General features: G+C 49.6%; 1 protein-coding gene across 16 annotated transcripts in view; it reads left to right on the forward strand.

The window, feature by feature from the left end:
• CLOCK (clock circadian regulator) overlaps positions 1-16,038 on the forward strand; it is a 265,133-nt gene that overhangs the window by 237,048 nt on the left and 12,047 nt on the right. For all 16 annotated transcript variants that reach the window (XM_033945122.1, XM_033945187.1, XM_033945213.1 and 13 more), the window contains one exon: positions 15,574-15,811. In XM_033945122.1, coding sequence (XP_033801013.1) covers positions 15,574-15,811 — 238 coding nt within the window. The remainder of the gene's footprint in view (positions 1-15,573; positions 15,812-16,038) is intronic.

Consider the following 16,038-nt stretch of genomic DNA (forward strand, 5'->3'; position numbering starts at 1 on the left):
GCTTGCAAAGATCGCTAGCACTGGCGATCCTTCTGCAGGCTGCTCCGCTGCTGAAATTAGGAAAATGGATGCGCGGGAGGTCAGGGGGTAACACGCAGGTTTCCCAAGGGGAGGATGCAGTCCTTCACGGGGGATAGGCAGGGGGACAGGCCTTCAGGGGTGGTGGCACAGATCTTCAGGGTTGGTGGCACAGGCCTTCAGTGGGGACAGGCAGGCCTTTAGGAGTGGGGTGCAGGCCTTTGGGGGGGAACAGAACTTCAGGGGAGGGTGCCCTGATGTAGAAGTATACAGAGGGAGGGAAGGGGGTTCAAAGAGATATGCATATGCCAAACTTTGGGGGAAGAAATAATGGGTCTAAAAACAGAGGAGAGGGAGAGAGATGGTGGACAATGGGATTTAGGGAGGGAAGGAACAGAAAGGGAGAGAAGTTGGACACAAGGGATGGGGTGGAGGGGGGATAGAGATACTGGATAGGAGGGTAATTGGGAAAAGAAAGGGAGAGATGGTGGACCCTGGAGTGGTGAGAAAGGAGACGAAAAGGTGGCTCTGTGGATGGAGACGAAAAAAATGAAAGATGCCAGACCTCCGGGGGAGGGAAGGGAAACAGAGGGGAGGACAGAGATGGAAGATGGATAGTTAGCATGGAGAAAGAAGAATGAAGAAGACCGTGGCAAGCAAGTTATCAGAAGACAACCAGAGCCTGGGACCAACAAGATTTGAATAATGACCAGACAACAAAAAGTAGAAAAAATATTTTTATTTTCTGTTTTGTGATTACAATATGTCAGATTTGAAACGTGTATCCTGCCAGAGCTGGTGTTAGACCGCAAACGTGAGCTAGGATTTAACAGAGAGAGGAAAAGTCTTTTTTGTTTGTTTATTTTGTTTACACCACAGCACAGTGTGGTTAGGAGAAGGCAAAGGAGGTGAAGAGGTTTTAAAATAAACCCACCATGATGTTTGAAAAAAACACCCAATTGGGCAGGAAAATCGAATCGAAAAATCAATTCAATAGGCTGAATCAAATCGAAATATTTTTTCCTGAATCATGCAGCACTACTTAACAATATCTAAGTAATGCTGAGGCTGAAGCAGAGCCAGATTTTATCCAAGTATCGGTGATATTCAGCGCCGGTCCCCAGAGAGCCTTCCTGAGTTAACTAGTTATCTGGGTATCGGTGCTGAATATCACTGATACCCAGGTAAATGTATTATGTAATGCTAGCCCAGATTTTCAGCACCAGTATCTAGATATTAGCGCTGAGAATCTGGGTATATTTTTTAATGACGGTGGCTAGCGTTTAAGAAAAACACTGATCTGTGCTCCAGGGCCCTTTAAAGTGAGATTCCCTATAGAAGACAGCACCACACTCGGAATCTGACTGGAGGACTTCACCAGCAAGTGTGGCTGCATTCTGCCATCTACAGAAAACCCCATTCTTATACAATCCCACTCTATTCCTAGAATAGTGAGTTATGCAACTATGGTCTCCAGACAGCCTCAATCACACAATGTTTTCAATCCCTCCTCTCTTACCTCAGACTGCCTCCCTGGAAGCAAGTTGCATGCCTACAAGCCAGACAGTAGGAGCTAGTTTTTTCTGCTCATGTTTATTTTTCTTTAAAATTGTTTGTGATTTGCGTCTTCGTGCTATAGAGGTTCCCTGCGAGGACAGCTCTGGCTGCGGAGGATTGCAGACTTTGGGGAAAGTCCTTTTCTAGGGGTTTGGCTGCCTGGCAGTTCACCCTCTGGACAGCCTGCACTTTCAGATCAGGACTCAGAGACTGTACTTGGGAGCTGGCTCGCCCCAGATTCATCTGCTAGTGGGTTTGAGCGCAGGCTGCGTGGCTCCTTTGAGATATGTTCATGATCAGGGCCGACTGCGCTCCTTCACCAGGTGCGTGCGGTGTGTTCCAGTGGCGAAGGTCGCTGGCCACAGGACTTGGGCCAGTGGGGGAAATCAGAAGAGCAGTAGACCAGTTTGCAAGGCTTGTTGAGGCAAAGAATCTGCCTGTAAGCTGATTCAGCTTCTTCAGCTTTCCAGCACACAGCATGTCGGTACAAAGCTGACACTCTGTCACAGCGATTTGGGTGGTTTTTGGACAGTTTGGGAGTTAGCCCTAGTCATCCCCACCCCTAAAATCCCTGGGTTTGTTTGGATGTCCCTATGCTTTTCCTGGGCTATTTTCTTTTCAAAATTGCTCGGCAGCAGCCATCTTGGATTTTTTTTCTTAATTGGAATTTAAAGTTAATTTTTTGACTCTACAAGCTTTCTTTTTGAAAAAAACACTCCGATGGAGTCCCCAAGGCAGGATACTTTCAGATTCATGCCTTGTTTGCAGTGGATGGCTGGTGAGCAGCCATGTTCCACGTGCTCCACAGCATGGGAGGGGGGCGAAGTTCCCTCGGCCCCTAAAGAGGGTCCTGCCACTGTTACTAGCTGGGGACAGCCCAAAAAGTTGTAAGTGTGCCTCACAGACAACGTCCTTGAGGCCCCAACTAAATGCAGCTGCAGTTAGGCACCTAAAGTGCACAAGTCCTCCAGAGGTTCTACGGGTGGCTCCCTGGAAGGCAGCTTCTGCCTCAGACAACAGGTTTCACCCGGAATTTATTAACTTGCTTTATCAGGCTTATTTGGCAAAGAAAAAGGTGTCACTGCACCTTATTCGACGTCCTCGCTGGCTATGAGGGTTTCCCTTTCTCATGACATAGGTTTTATGTCCAGTCTTATCGAGGTATCACCAGCTGTTGGTGCAGTTGACCTGGATGCCCGGCCATGCCTTTGCTTACATAGACTAGCACTACTACTGCGGGGATGCTGCAGTGCTCGAAGATCTCCAGAATCAGGATCTGGGTAAGGGTCTCACAGTGAGGAGATTTTTTGTCACCCGCAAACCTGGTTGATCTGATCTCTGAGTTCCTCTAGGAGTTGAAGTTGGAGGTTAGTTGATCTGTCGCAGAATGCTCTCTTGTAGGTAGTGAGAAATTGCAGTCTTATAGTAACATAGTAAATGACGGCAGATAAAGACCCAAGTGGTCCATCCAGTCTGCCCAAACATACATGCTCTGTAAATTAATTATTTAGTTTAAATGTTCCTTTACTTAGATATTTCTGAGCCAGAAACCCAGAGCCCTGCACAGTAGTGTGCTTAGGTTCCATCTACTGGAGTCTCCATCAAAGCTCACTCCAGCCCATCTTAACCATCCCAGCCATCAAAACCCTCCGCAGCCCGTCGTCAACTGAATATTCATATATGGGACACATGCCATGCAAGCCTGCCCAGTACTGGCCTTAGTTCCTTCAATGTATACTCATTATTTTCTGATTAGAGATCCTCTGTTTTCATCCCGCTCTTGTTTGAACTCTGTCACCATTTTTTTCTCCACCACCTCCCTCAGGAACGCATTCCACATATCAACCACCCTCTCCGTAAGAAGAATTTCCTAACATTACTCTTGAATCTACTACCCCTCAACTTCAAATTATGCCCTCTAGTTTTACCATTTTCCTTTCTCTGGAATAGATTTTGTTCTATGTTAGTACCTTTGAAGTATTTGAACATCTGAATCATATCTCCCCTGTCCCGCCTTTCTTCTAGGGTATACATATTCAGGGCTTCCAGTCTCTCCTTATACGGCTTCTGGCGCAAACTTTCTACCATTTTCGTCACTTTCCTCTGGACCGCTTCAAGGCTTTTTATGTCCTTTGCCAGATACAGTCTCCAAAACGGAACACAATACTCCAAGTGGGGCCTCACCATCGACCTGTACAGGGGCATCAACACCTTCTTCTACTAGTCAGGCCTCTCTCTATACAGCCTAGCATCCTTCTGGCAACAGCCACCGCCTTGTCACACTGTTTCTTCACCTTCCAGGGATCTGGTGGAACTCACTCACCGCCTGGATGGCTATGGAGAGAACATAGTGGACACCCAAACTGAGTTGGCCGAGTTGAGGAAAAGTGAGCGCGAACTGTGGGACAAAGTGGAAGACCTGGAGAATCGCTCCAGGAAATGCAACCTGCGCATAAGAGGGGTGCCAGAGGAAACCCATTTCCACGATGCAAGGCAGGTGGCCCAGGAGCAGGGCACCACTGAGCAGCAGGAGGCTGTGCACATTGAGAGAGCTCACCATGCTCTAGGTCAGGGGTGTCCAACCTTTTGGCTTCACTGGGCCGCATTGGCCGAAAAAAATGTTTTGGGGGCCGCACAAACTTTCAAATGCTGCAGCAAGACACAGGAGGGAGCTGGCAAGATGGTAAACACCCAGGGGCAGCAGAGGAAAATGCTGCATCACCCTCAACCGGGGCTGCACAAAATACTTCACAGGGCCGCATGCAGCCCTCGGGCCGCAGGTTGCACACCCCTGCTCTAGGTCGTCCATCGGAGAACTGGCCATGAGACAGTGCTGTGTCTTGCCAGCTACTGCCAAAAAGAAGCTACTATGTGGCAGCCAGAAGGTGTAAGGACTAACTTGGCAAGGCCTCCATGTGGACATGTACCAGGATGTGGCCCCTTTGACACTCCAGAAGTGCAAAGAAATGGGCCCAGTTACTAGTTATTTGCGAGTGGAGGGCCTGCGTTATCGCTGGCTCTACCCGTTTGCTATGGCACTAACGGTGGGTTTGGTGACAAAAACTGTGCACACAATGGAGGAAGCCTGGAGAATGCTCATGGTGTTGGAGGCTCCTAATCTGCTGGCGGAAGGGCATAACATGGCAGCTAAGGATGAAGCGGCTCCAAAAAAAGAAAGCTGCTGTAAGTGTAGGAAGAAGGGAGTTGCATCCAGTGCCATTCTTCTGTCCGGAGAAGTAGCGAGACCACCTTGAAGTTTCTGCATTGTAACTTTGACTACCTTTGTTTCAGACTGCAGAACGGGGTGTTTGAGGGGTGTGTGAAGTGTTGTTCATATGGAGTGAATGCTGGGGAAAGGGTGGACATATGGGAGGGAGGAGCCACTCAGTGAGCAGGAGAGGGGATGCTAGGAAGGGATGCATGAGTGCGGCTGGTGGTGTTTGAATGATGGGGAGACTCACGAGAGCTTATGGGGTATGTGATTGGGGCCTTGGAGACCCCTTATGGGGTCAACTCAGGAAAATAGGTACAGGGACCTGCAGGGTTCCAAGAACACACTTTCTCTATGGGGCCTTAGCTAACGTTTAATTTAATGATAAATGCAGAGACAATGCCAGATAATCTGAATGTTGCACAAATATTGGTTTTACCTAAGCCCCGCAGGGATCCGGAATTAGTGGCATCTTACCATCCTATTTCGCTGTTGAATACGGATGTGAAATTGTTAGCTAAGATCATGGTGAACAGATTGGCTAAAGTGTTACCAGAGTTGATACATGAATCACAGATGGGTTTCATTAAGGGTAGAAAAACGCCAAGAATGTTCGATGGTTTCTTTTGTCGCTAGAACAGCAGGCGTGGCGGAAAACCTCATCATTATTGGTGAGCTTTGACGCAGTGAAAGCTTTTGATAACGTCATATGGGTTTTTTTTTTTGCCACGCTGGAGGCTTTCACTTTAGTGGGTTTTTCGTGTCGGCGGTGTGAACGCTATAAGCGTCTCCAAGGGCTAAGATAGTATTTCCAGATAGTGAGTCTGAGTGCTTTTTCATTGGTAGAGGAACGAGGTAGGGTTGTCCCTTGTCACCTCTGCTGTTCGTGTTAATATTGGACCCACTTATTAGAGACTTACAAGAGATGTCTGCAATGCAAGGGGTGAAGGTGGGTCAGGAAACATTCAAAATAGCACTAGACCACCAGAGGGGGAAGAGGGTACAGGGCAGGAAGATGTGACATGGTGCAGAGCCTGGCAAGTAGTAAGGGGGGCTGGGTACGGAACCTGGCAATTAATGAGGGGGGCTGGGTTCAGAGCCTTATAGGGAGGGTGGCTGGCTGCATATCAGTTATAGCACTCCCCCGAAATTTGCAGGGGTTCCGTTCCAGGAACCCCCGCAGATTTTGAAAAACCACAAATGTGGCAGGAGAGAGTAGCTGGAGCATCAGCGGGTGAAGAAAATCACTCGCGGTCTGCTCAGACCTCCTCTTCCTGTAGTAAAGTTGGGCTACACCAATCAGGAGCTGTTTTGCCACGTAGCTCCTGATTGGTATAGCCTGACTTTACTACAGGAAGAGGTGGTCAGAGCAGTCCGAACCACGAATTCACGGGGGAACACTGTATTTATAAAAGCATTTTTCTAGATACTGATCTTTTGTGATTGTTTTTTGCTGAACCATTGTTCTACGATGTTCTGAGGGTTATTTGTTCATGTTTGTTTGATTTTACTTGTTTTATTGAATTATGTATGTAAAGATATGTAAACCATTTAGGTTTAAACAGTATAGAAATTTTTAAAATAAATAAATAGCCTGGTAGGGCAGGGAGGGAAAGGGGCCGAGTGCAGAACCTGGCAGGAGAGGGCATGAGGGAGGGGACACTGGGTGCAGATCCTGGCAGGGCATGGCACTTGAATATTAAGTCCCCATCTTATATTCAAGTCAACCATTTTCCTCCTTTTGGAGGGGGGAAATGGGGGTCTCGACTTATATTTGGATCGATTTATATTTGAGTATATACAGTATGTACAAACTGATGGCTTGCCTCTTGTTTTTTATGCAGATGCCCGAATGGCGGTACTTGAGTTTTTTTTTTGTTTTTGTTGCTCCATGTCATCAATAAAATATGTTTTTCATTGGTGTAAGTTAGGGAATGGGTAGGGGGGGAGGTTGTGCCCTTGCTTCTCAGGGCTCATAAGAGTCCAGGACCCTGAGACAGCTATGCCCAGATTCTTGTTGATAGTTGGGATTGGGGATAGTTGTAACATATCAGTCACTTTGTTTGAAAAACTGATGATGATACCTTATTAATTGGTCTGTTCAAATTCTTTTTGTGTAGTGATTCCCATTGTATAGATGGCTGCATTTATATTGTCTGCTTTCTTTTTACTATCATCAATAAAATTGTTTAAGCTTAAAACATGAAATATTATTATGATAAAGTGGAGATAGCCAGGGAAAACTCCAAGCTCCGCTGCAGATGATTCTATCATAATTCTTTCATGGCATCCTAAACAGGGAAAACTCACTAAGATTTAAACTACCCAATGTGGGGAGGGCTAAATTAATCACAGTAAATAAATAGCATCTGGTTTGCTTACGCTGAAAGCATACTGACACGATCCTTTCCACTATACCAGAGGCCATGCCACTTTGTGATTCAACCCGTACAGTTCAACCATACACCACTCAAAATTTATTCTCTGTTCTTTTAACAACAGCCATAGATTGTTGCAGCTTGATCAGGACAGTATCTTAATTCTTCCACCATATGATTACTTTGTTGCCAATGATAAGTTAAAAGGGCTTTAATTTTGCCCTTGCTGAGATGCTCTGCAATATGAATTTTTATCTGGCGACTTGTTTGTCCAATATAAAAAAGACCACAGGGGCACACAATACAATAAATCACTCCCTTAGTCATACAATCAGTATGGCTATGCATATAAAACCATTTTGTAGAATTTGGATGCTGCACTGCTATCGTTTGGATCGCATATTTACAATATAAACAGTGCCCACAACAAAAATATCCTGGGACTTGTTCTCTGTTGTATTTAGGGGCTTTTAATAACTCCTAGATTGCAGTTCCTAGTATATGCATACCTTGGAAGGCCTTGCAATTGTGGGTGAAATCCAAGCACATGCCAATATTTTAAGAAAACCGACCTTATTAGAGGAATATTGGAAGAATAATGCAAGACACAAGTTAAAGGGTTTTATCTATGGGAAGCACTTTGATGTTGATTGCTAGCATACCATTCATTATGGGTTTATAACACCCTTTTAAAGTCCCTCTTAATACTATGTCTAGGGTAACCCCTATGAGAAAACTGGTGGGCTAACCTTACTACATGTTCATTCAGTGCTATATACTCTAACTCTCCTATTTAATTTTTAGGCTTCTAGCATTTGTATACAGACACTTGAAATTATGTTTTTTTCCTTGTTTCCTAAGGGCTGCTGAGAAGATGACGGGATTAACTTGACATACTCTTCTTCCCTCTTAAGCACTCTTGGCTTTCTTTTACCATTTTTGAAACCTCTCTGTTGGGACTCCATAAATGTTCGGATTCAACAGTATCTTTCAAGGATACTCCACACCGAACCATCTGCTCCTGGGTGACCTCCCATCTTAGTTTAAAAGCTGTTCTTTAGCACTCTCCAGACCAGTAGAGGTTAATCTTTACGAATGGGTATATATCCAATCATGACCAGCAGGTGGAGACTGAAAACAAAACTTTGGGACAGTATATACTATCCTCCCTTCTCTATTTCCCTCAGTCTTCTTTCAGTCTCCAGCAGGTGTTGATGTGATCTGTACCCATCTCCCTTGGTAGGGCTGTTGGAATTTGTTTAGGGGGTTTATTGTCCCTGTTTTTGGCCGGACGGAGCTTGGGCGGACCCTGTTTGGGGGTTCGTCCGACCTCGGGGGTGTCAAACCCGGCGGGTCTCGAGCGGGGTCCCTCCCCCCACTTCCTCCACCTCCCCACATTTTTTTAGAGGAGCCTCAGCAGTAAGCCTTGCCCCCTAAATCAAGCAAGGCATATTGCTTCGAGAGCCTGTGGAGTCTGTTCTGTGAAAAAAAAAAAAATCCTGAGGTAGTGCTGGTCTGGAGGGTTGTTTCCCTTTAAGAAAACTGTATTTTACTGTATTTTTTCAACTAACCGGCACTTTTTTTTACAGCTAGGTCGCGTATGGAGCAATGAGCACTTCTAAAGGGAAAAAGTGCTCATTGTGCTCCAGACGCGAGGCACTCGCAGCCGGCCTGTGCAAGCGGTGTTCAGGCCGGTGCGGTGGAGGAGCTCCGTCGGCAGTGGCTGCAGGCGCCCAGAGCTCCCCGCCGATGGTGCCTCGCGAGTCGGCTGGGAGCAGTGGAGAAGCCCGGTCTTCTCCATCCGCCCACGGAGGGATTCCCCGAGCCGCCGACGGTCGGGTTTTTGAGGATTCCCTCTCAGCTGATTTTTTGACAGCTGATGCCGGCTTGCCTGCTTTAGCGGCTGAGACTGTTCAGGTCTCTCAGCCGCTACAAGCTATGGAGGGAGCTTTTTTGGCGGGAAAGTCGCCATCTTCTCTGTCTGGCCCCTCCATTTTGTCTTCCACCTCAGGTGACCTTCCCCCTGTTTTGTCTATGCAGGGGCAGGTTTCTGCTGGGTCCCCTGCTGTGGCAGGGAGTCCCTTGGGACCCTCGGGGGGTTTTTCTCCTGATTTCTTTTTTTCCTTATGCAGAGCCTATTTTCAGGCGGCTGGGGGTCCCGGTTGCGCCCAGGGGGTTTCGGGGGGTGGGGTTTCCTCCGCGCTCCCTGCGGCTTTGCCTCTCTCGTCTGGTGTGGCGTCCCCTCCGCCGCCTCCCTTGTCCAAGCGTCCGCGGGTTTCGTGGGACGAGGATTTGTGGTCGGAGGAACGTGTCGGTCTGGAGGAGGACCTGGACCCTTCTGAGGATTTCCAGGACCCTCTGGAGGGGACGGAAGCTGGCGGCGGGTTGTCGGGTTTCCCGTTCTCCGGTGAAGAGGCGTCCGTGGTGCGCCTTTTTCAGAGAGATGAGCTGCCTGACCTTATTCAACAGGTTTCTTCGGTTTTGCGTTTTGAGGACGCGCCGCTGGAGACTCCGTGTGTGGGGGACCCTCTGTTACGGGGGATCCGTTCCGTTTCCCGCTCTTTTCCTATGCATCAGAATATTCGGGATATTATTCTAGAGCAGTGGAAAACGCCGGAGACGCCGTTTCGGCTGGCGCGCAGCATGGCTCGCTTGTATCCGATTCCAGAAGGGGATCGGGCTACGTTAGCTTCGCCAGTCGTTGATGCGGTGGTCTCGGCAATTTCCAAGCGGCATACCGTGCCTGTTGAGGGCGGTTCTGCCTTGCGGGACTCCGAGGAGCGCAATTTGGAGAACTTGCTTAAGCAAAATTTTCAGGTTTCGGCCTTTGGGGTCCAGGCGGCTATTTGTGGGGGACTGGTCGCTCGCGCCGTGTTTCGGTGGGCGGAGCGTGTCTTGGATCGGGAGTCTGATGACTGGTCTCTGGTGGATCAGGAGGTAGCGAAGATTGAGATGGCTGCCTCATTCCTCTCAGATGCTCTATATGACTTGGTGCGGATCTCGGCTAAGTCTATGGCTTTTGGCGTGGCCGCAAGGCGTGTTTTGTGGCTGCGCGCTTGGGCGGCGGATGCTGCGTCCAAAGCTAAGCTTACTAAATTTCCCTTTCGGGGGTCGTTTTTATTTGGGGAGGAATTGGATAAGTTGATTCAGACTCTGTCGGACTCGAAAGTGCCCCGTCTGCCGGAGGACCGTGCCCGCCCTGCGTCTCGGGGTGGTGCGGCCCGGGGGCGTTTGCGGGAATTTCGCAAGTATCGCCCTGGGCGTGGGGCTGCTTCTTTCCAGTCTCCGGGGTTTTCCCGGGGTCGGTTCTTCCAGCGCATGCAGCCCTTTCGGGGGGCCCGTCGGGGGGCAGGGAATCCCGCCGCCGGTTCCCCCGCTTCCCGTCCTGCACAATGACGCCTTGCCGGCGCCCCCTTTGGTTCCGGTGGGGGCCCGGCTGCGCTACTTTTTCCCCAAATGGGCCGAGATCACGTCCGATCAGTGGGTCCTGGAGGTGGTGCGGGACGGTTATGCCCTGGAGTTCGCCCGCTCTCTGCTGGATTTTTTCCTCGCTTCTCCATGTCAGACTCCTGGGAAGACGCAGGCTTTTCGCCAGACCCTTCAGCGCTTGCTAGATCTCAGGGCAATTGTGCCAGTGCCCCCTCCGGAGTGGGGCACGGGCAGGTACTCCATTTACTTTGTGGTGCCCAAGAAGGAGGGGACCTTTCGGCCCATCCTCGATTTGAAAGGGGTCAACAGGGCTCTCAAGATTCCCTCTTTCCGTATGGAAACTCTGCGGTCGGTCATTCTGGCGGTTCAGCCGGGGGAGTTTCTCACTTCTCTCGATCTGACGGAGGCCTACTTGCATGTTCCCATTCGGGCCTCTCATCAGCGTTTCCTGCGCTTTGCGATCTTGGGTCGGCACTATCAGTTCTGTGCGCTTCCCTTTGGGCTGGCCACGGCTCCCCGGACGTTCACCAAGGTGATGGTGGTCGTCGCGGCAGCCTTGCGGTCGGAGGACATCCTGGTACACCCCTACCTGGACGACTGGTTAATTCGGGCAAAGTCGTTGCAGGAAAGCTCCCGGGTTACGGCTCGGGTGGTGGAGTTTCTCCGGTCGCTGGGCTGGGTGGTCAACCTTTCCAAGAGCCGGTTGGTCCCGGCTCAGCGTCTGGAGTACCTTGGGGTGCTGTTCGACACCTCCTTGGGGAAGGTCTTCCTCCCAGAGGCCCGGGTGAGCAAATTGCAATCTCAGATTCGCCTGCTTTTGGCGTCCCGGTGTCCTCGGGCGCGAGATTTCCTCCAGGTCTTGGGGTCGATGGCGGCGTCCCTGGACGTGGTGAGGTGGGCGCGGGCCCACATGCGTCCTCTTCAGTATGCTCTGCTCCGGAGGTGGTCTCCCCAGAGGCACGGGATGGATGTTCCGGTTCCCCTGCGGGGCTTGGCGCGCTGCAGTCTGCGTTGGTGGCTCCAGACCCCTCACCTAGTTTAGGGGGTGGGTCTGGATCTTCCGCAGTGGACAGTGCTCCTTACGGATGCGAGTCTCCTGGGTTGGGGGGCTCAGTTTTTGGGTCACTCAGCTCAGGGTACCTGGTCCGCGGAGGAGGCCTCCTGGTCGATCAACGTGTTGGAGACCAGAGCGGTCCGGCTGGCGCTGTTGGCTTTCCACTCCCTTTTGTTGGGCAAGTCGGTCAGAGTCCTGTCGGACAATGCCACAGCGGTGGCTTATGTCAATCGTCAGGGGGGCACCAAGAGCACTCAGGTGGCGCAGGAGGCGGCTCGGCTCATGGTTTGGGCGGAGTCACATCTTCTAGACCTCTCGGCCTCTCACATTGCCGGGGTAGAAAATGTTCAGGCGGACTTCCTCAGTCGTCACTTCTTGGATCCAGGAGAGTGGTGTCTCGGCGCCGTGGCGTTTCAGTTGATAGTGCAGGCTTGGGGGCAGCCGCTGATGGATCTGATGGCCACAAGTGGCAACGCCAAAGTGCCCCGCTTCTTCAGTCGTCGCAGGGACGGTCTGGCCGAGGGTCTGGATGCTCTGGTCCAACCGTGGCCAACGGAGGGGCTGTTGTATGTGTTCCCTCCTTGGCCATTAGTGGGCAGAGTACTGCTTCGCATTGTTCGCCATCCGGGGCTGGTGGTTTTGGTGGCTCCGGATTGGCCTCGTCGTCCGTGGTATGCGGATCTGGTGAGGCATCTGGTGGCGGATCCTCTTCCTCTGCCTCTCGTGTGCGATCTTCTGACGCAGGGCCCCATTCCCATGTTCGACCCGTCTCCCTTTTGTCTTACGGCTTGGCTCTTGAAAGGGGCCGCCTTAGTAAGAAGGGATATTCAGATAAGGTGATCTCTACACTTTTGGGGTCCCGGAGGCTTTCTACCTCTCGGGCTTATGTGCGGGTTTGGCGTCTTTTTGAGGAATGGTGCCGGGCGCGGGGAGTGGTCTCTTTTCGTGCTTCCCTGCCTAACATTCTAGAGTTCTTGCAGGATGGCCTGGATAGAGGCCTGGCTTGGTCTTCTCTCCGGGTTCAACTGGCGGCACTGTCGGCTTTTCGGGGGCTGGTGACAGGTCAGCGGTTGTCGGCCATTCCTGATGCAATTCGCTTTCTTCGGGCGGCCAAGTTGCTCAGGCCTCCCATTCGGCCCTCGATTCCCTCTTGGGATCTCAATCTGGTTCTCTCGGTTTTGGTGCGCCCGCCGTTCGAGCCGTTGGATGGCTGTTCTTTGAAGGACCTTACGCTGAAGTCGGTCTTTTTGGTGGCCATTACTTCCGCTAGGCGGGTTTCTGAGCTACAGGCTTTCTCTTGTAGGGCTCCCTTCTTGGAATTTTCGAGGGAGCGGGTTGTTTTGCGGCCTGTTCCTTCTTTTCTGCCGAAAGTAGTGTCTCCTTTTCATGTCAATCAATCGGTGGTCCTCCCGGTCTTGGGTAGTCGGGAGGGCTCTTCTGAGCAACGGCAGCTGCGCAAGTTGGATGTCGGTCGGGTCCTCCGCGCTTATGTGCAGCGGACCCGGGACTTTCGGAGCTCCGAGCATCTCTTTGTCCTTCTGGCGGGTCCTCGTCGGGGGGCTGGCGCTTCTAAGGCTACTATTGCGCGCTGGATCAAGGAGACGATTGCTTCCGCTTATCTTCTGAGTCAGAAGCCGGTTCCGGAGTTTCTCAAGGCTCATTCTACTCGGGGTCAGGCGGCTTCTTGGGCTGAGTCGTCGCTCGTGCCTCCGGTGGATATTTGTAAGGCTGCGGTTTGGGCCTCCTTGCATTCATTTGTTAGACATTATCGGGTAGATGTTCAGGCGCGTCGGGACGCGGTGTTCGGTGAGCGTGTTCTGGTATCGGCCCTTCGGGGGTCCCGCCCGTGAGAGGGACTGCTTTGGTACGTCCCATTCGTAAAGATTAACCTCTACTGGTCTGGAGAGTGCTAAAGAAGGAGAAATTAGGTTCTTACCTGCTAATTTACTTTCTTTTAGCTTCTCCAGACCAGTAGAGGTCCCCACCCTGTCTGTTGTTGTTGTTGTTGGGGCTGTTTCGCGGGCAGTTTTGTTTTTTTGCTGCGGGTTCTAGTATTTTTCTAGGGCCGGGGAGAATTAAAGAACAGCGGCTGTGGCTCGGCTGGCTTAGCTGGCGAGCTGTGGGGACATTTTCCTTCGGGTATTTCTCCTCTGCATTTTCCAACAGCATTTGGATATGTTATTTGTTACTCCTGTTCGGAGTATTGTTTTCTTTCTGTTTTCCAGTTCTTGGTTCTGCTTGGCTATTCGGCAGACTGAGGGAAATAGAGAAGGGAGGATAGTATATACTATCCCAAAGTTTTGTTTTCAGTCTCCACCTGCTGGTCATGATTGGATATATACCCATTCGTAAAGATTAACCTCTACTGGTCTGGAGAAGCTAAAAGAAAGTAAATTAGCAGGTAAGAACCTAATTTCTCCTTCTATCTGCTTTTTAAATGTTAGTTCCAGCAGCCAGGTTCATCCCAGTTAAGGTGGAGTCCATCCTTTCGGAATAGGTTGCTTCTTTCCCAGAAGGTAGCCCAATTCCTAACAAATCTAAATCCCTCATCTCTGCACCATCGTCTCAACCACGCATTGAGACTTCAGAGCTTTGCCTGCCTCTTGGGTCCTGCGCATGAAACTAGAAGCATTTCTAAACATGCTACCATGTTATGAGCAGATTAGACTTATTTGGCAGGGAGTATCCCTGTACCCTTCCCTTTTGTCTTGTCCTCTACAGATGTCACTGTCTACTTTTGCACTAATTGGCTTCCTGGGAGGCAGTCCTGAGATAAGAGGAAATGGACTGAAAACATTGTGAGATTGAGGCTTCCTACAAGTCTGATGACCTTAGTTGCATAACCCACTAGTCTAGGAATAAGAGTGTGGATTTACAAAAACTAATTCTAGTAAAGTTAAGAACGTAATCTTTCGTTACAGGTAAGCAACTATGCTGTCTGTTTCAAAGGCTTAAAGCTGTATCAAATGAATTTTACATGAATATTAATAGTGTCTATATTTTAGATGCAAAATGCAGGTTTAAAGATCCTAATCCACGTAATGGTAGTCTTTGGTATGTCTTGTTTTGTAACATACAGAAGAAAATGTAGGCAATAGCAAATATAAATATTTATTTTTCATAGAATGTAATAGTTCCACACCCACTTTGTTTTAGAATTAGTGAATTACTTAAACCAGTGTTCAATCACCAGTTCATGGACCGGTGCAGGTCCACAGAAATTTCCTGCCGGCATGTGCATCAGGCACAAAACAGTGTTCTTCAACCGCCGGTCCACAGTGCGATCGATGCGGCGTTATCTTCGAGCCAGCTCCCTCTTCCTCACTGATTCAGTGCACAAAGCCATGGGCAGTGGCTCCTATGTGCGTCCTGTGCCTAAACCGGAAGCCTTCTCTCTGACATTGCAACATCAGAGGGAAGGCTTCCAGATGAGGTGCGGGACGCGCAAGGAGCCGCTGCCCGCAGCTTTGTGCACTGCATCAGTGAGGAAGAGGGAGCCGGCCTGAAGATAACACCAGGGGTGGCATAAAATGGCCAGGCGGGAGCAGGCCAGAAGGTAAGGCATAGCATGGAGGGAAGGAGACAACAAAGGTAGGGGGAATTAATTTATTTTTGAATTTTGTGATTGAATTATGTCAATTTTGAGAATTTACATCTGCTGTCGGTGTGCTTTGTGTAGTTTCATTTTGTGATTAACCATTATGTGTTGTCAATAAGATTATATTGTGTATCTGTGAAAAATGAATGGAAAAAATAGTGTTACAATTAGTACTATTATGGGGGCGAGGTCTGGGGTGGAGATTGGGTAGAGATGGGCAGCGTCTTTCCCACGACTTAGCCCGATGTTCTTCAACCTCTGCTGGTCCATAGGTGTAAAAAGGTTGAAGAACACTGACTTAAACTATCATTTAACTTTTATTTTTCAGATTTTCTCAAGGCCAGCAACTTGTAACCAAATTAGTGACTGCTCCTGTGGCATGTGGAACAGTCATGGTACCAAGTACTATGTTCATGGGTCAAGTGATGACAGCTTACCCCACTTTTTCTACACAGCAGCAGCCTTCTCCAACATTGTCTATTATGCAGCAGCAGCAGCAGCAGAATCCTCAAGAGCAGCAGCCCCTTCGAGCACAGCTGACCCAGCAATCTCAACAGTTCATACAGGTAATGCAACTTGCTTGATGGCAGCACTTTGTGAAAACTAATACATGGACTGAAGACACTAGCAACAAGATAGCATTCAAAGAATATTCTTAGTGGAAATAGTACATTATGTGATGGGGGGGGGGGGCCTCTTGAGAATCTATCACTTGTCTTCTATGCTTCCTCTCTATCCAGTCTCTCATACTACTAAAGTGGTACATCTGCATGCTAAATGTCACTAAAGGCTT

Source organism: Geotrypetes seraphini, chromosome 1, assembly GCF_902459505.1.
Source record: "Geotrypetes seraphini chromosome 1, aGeoSer1.1, whole genome shotgun sequence".
NCBI classification, from domain to species: Eukaryota; Metazoa; Chordata; class Amphibia; order Gymnophiona; family Dermophiidae; genus Geotrypetes; species Geotrypetes seraphini.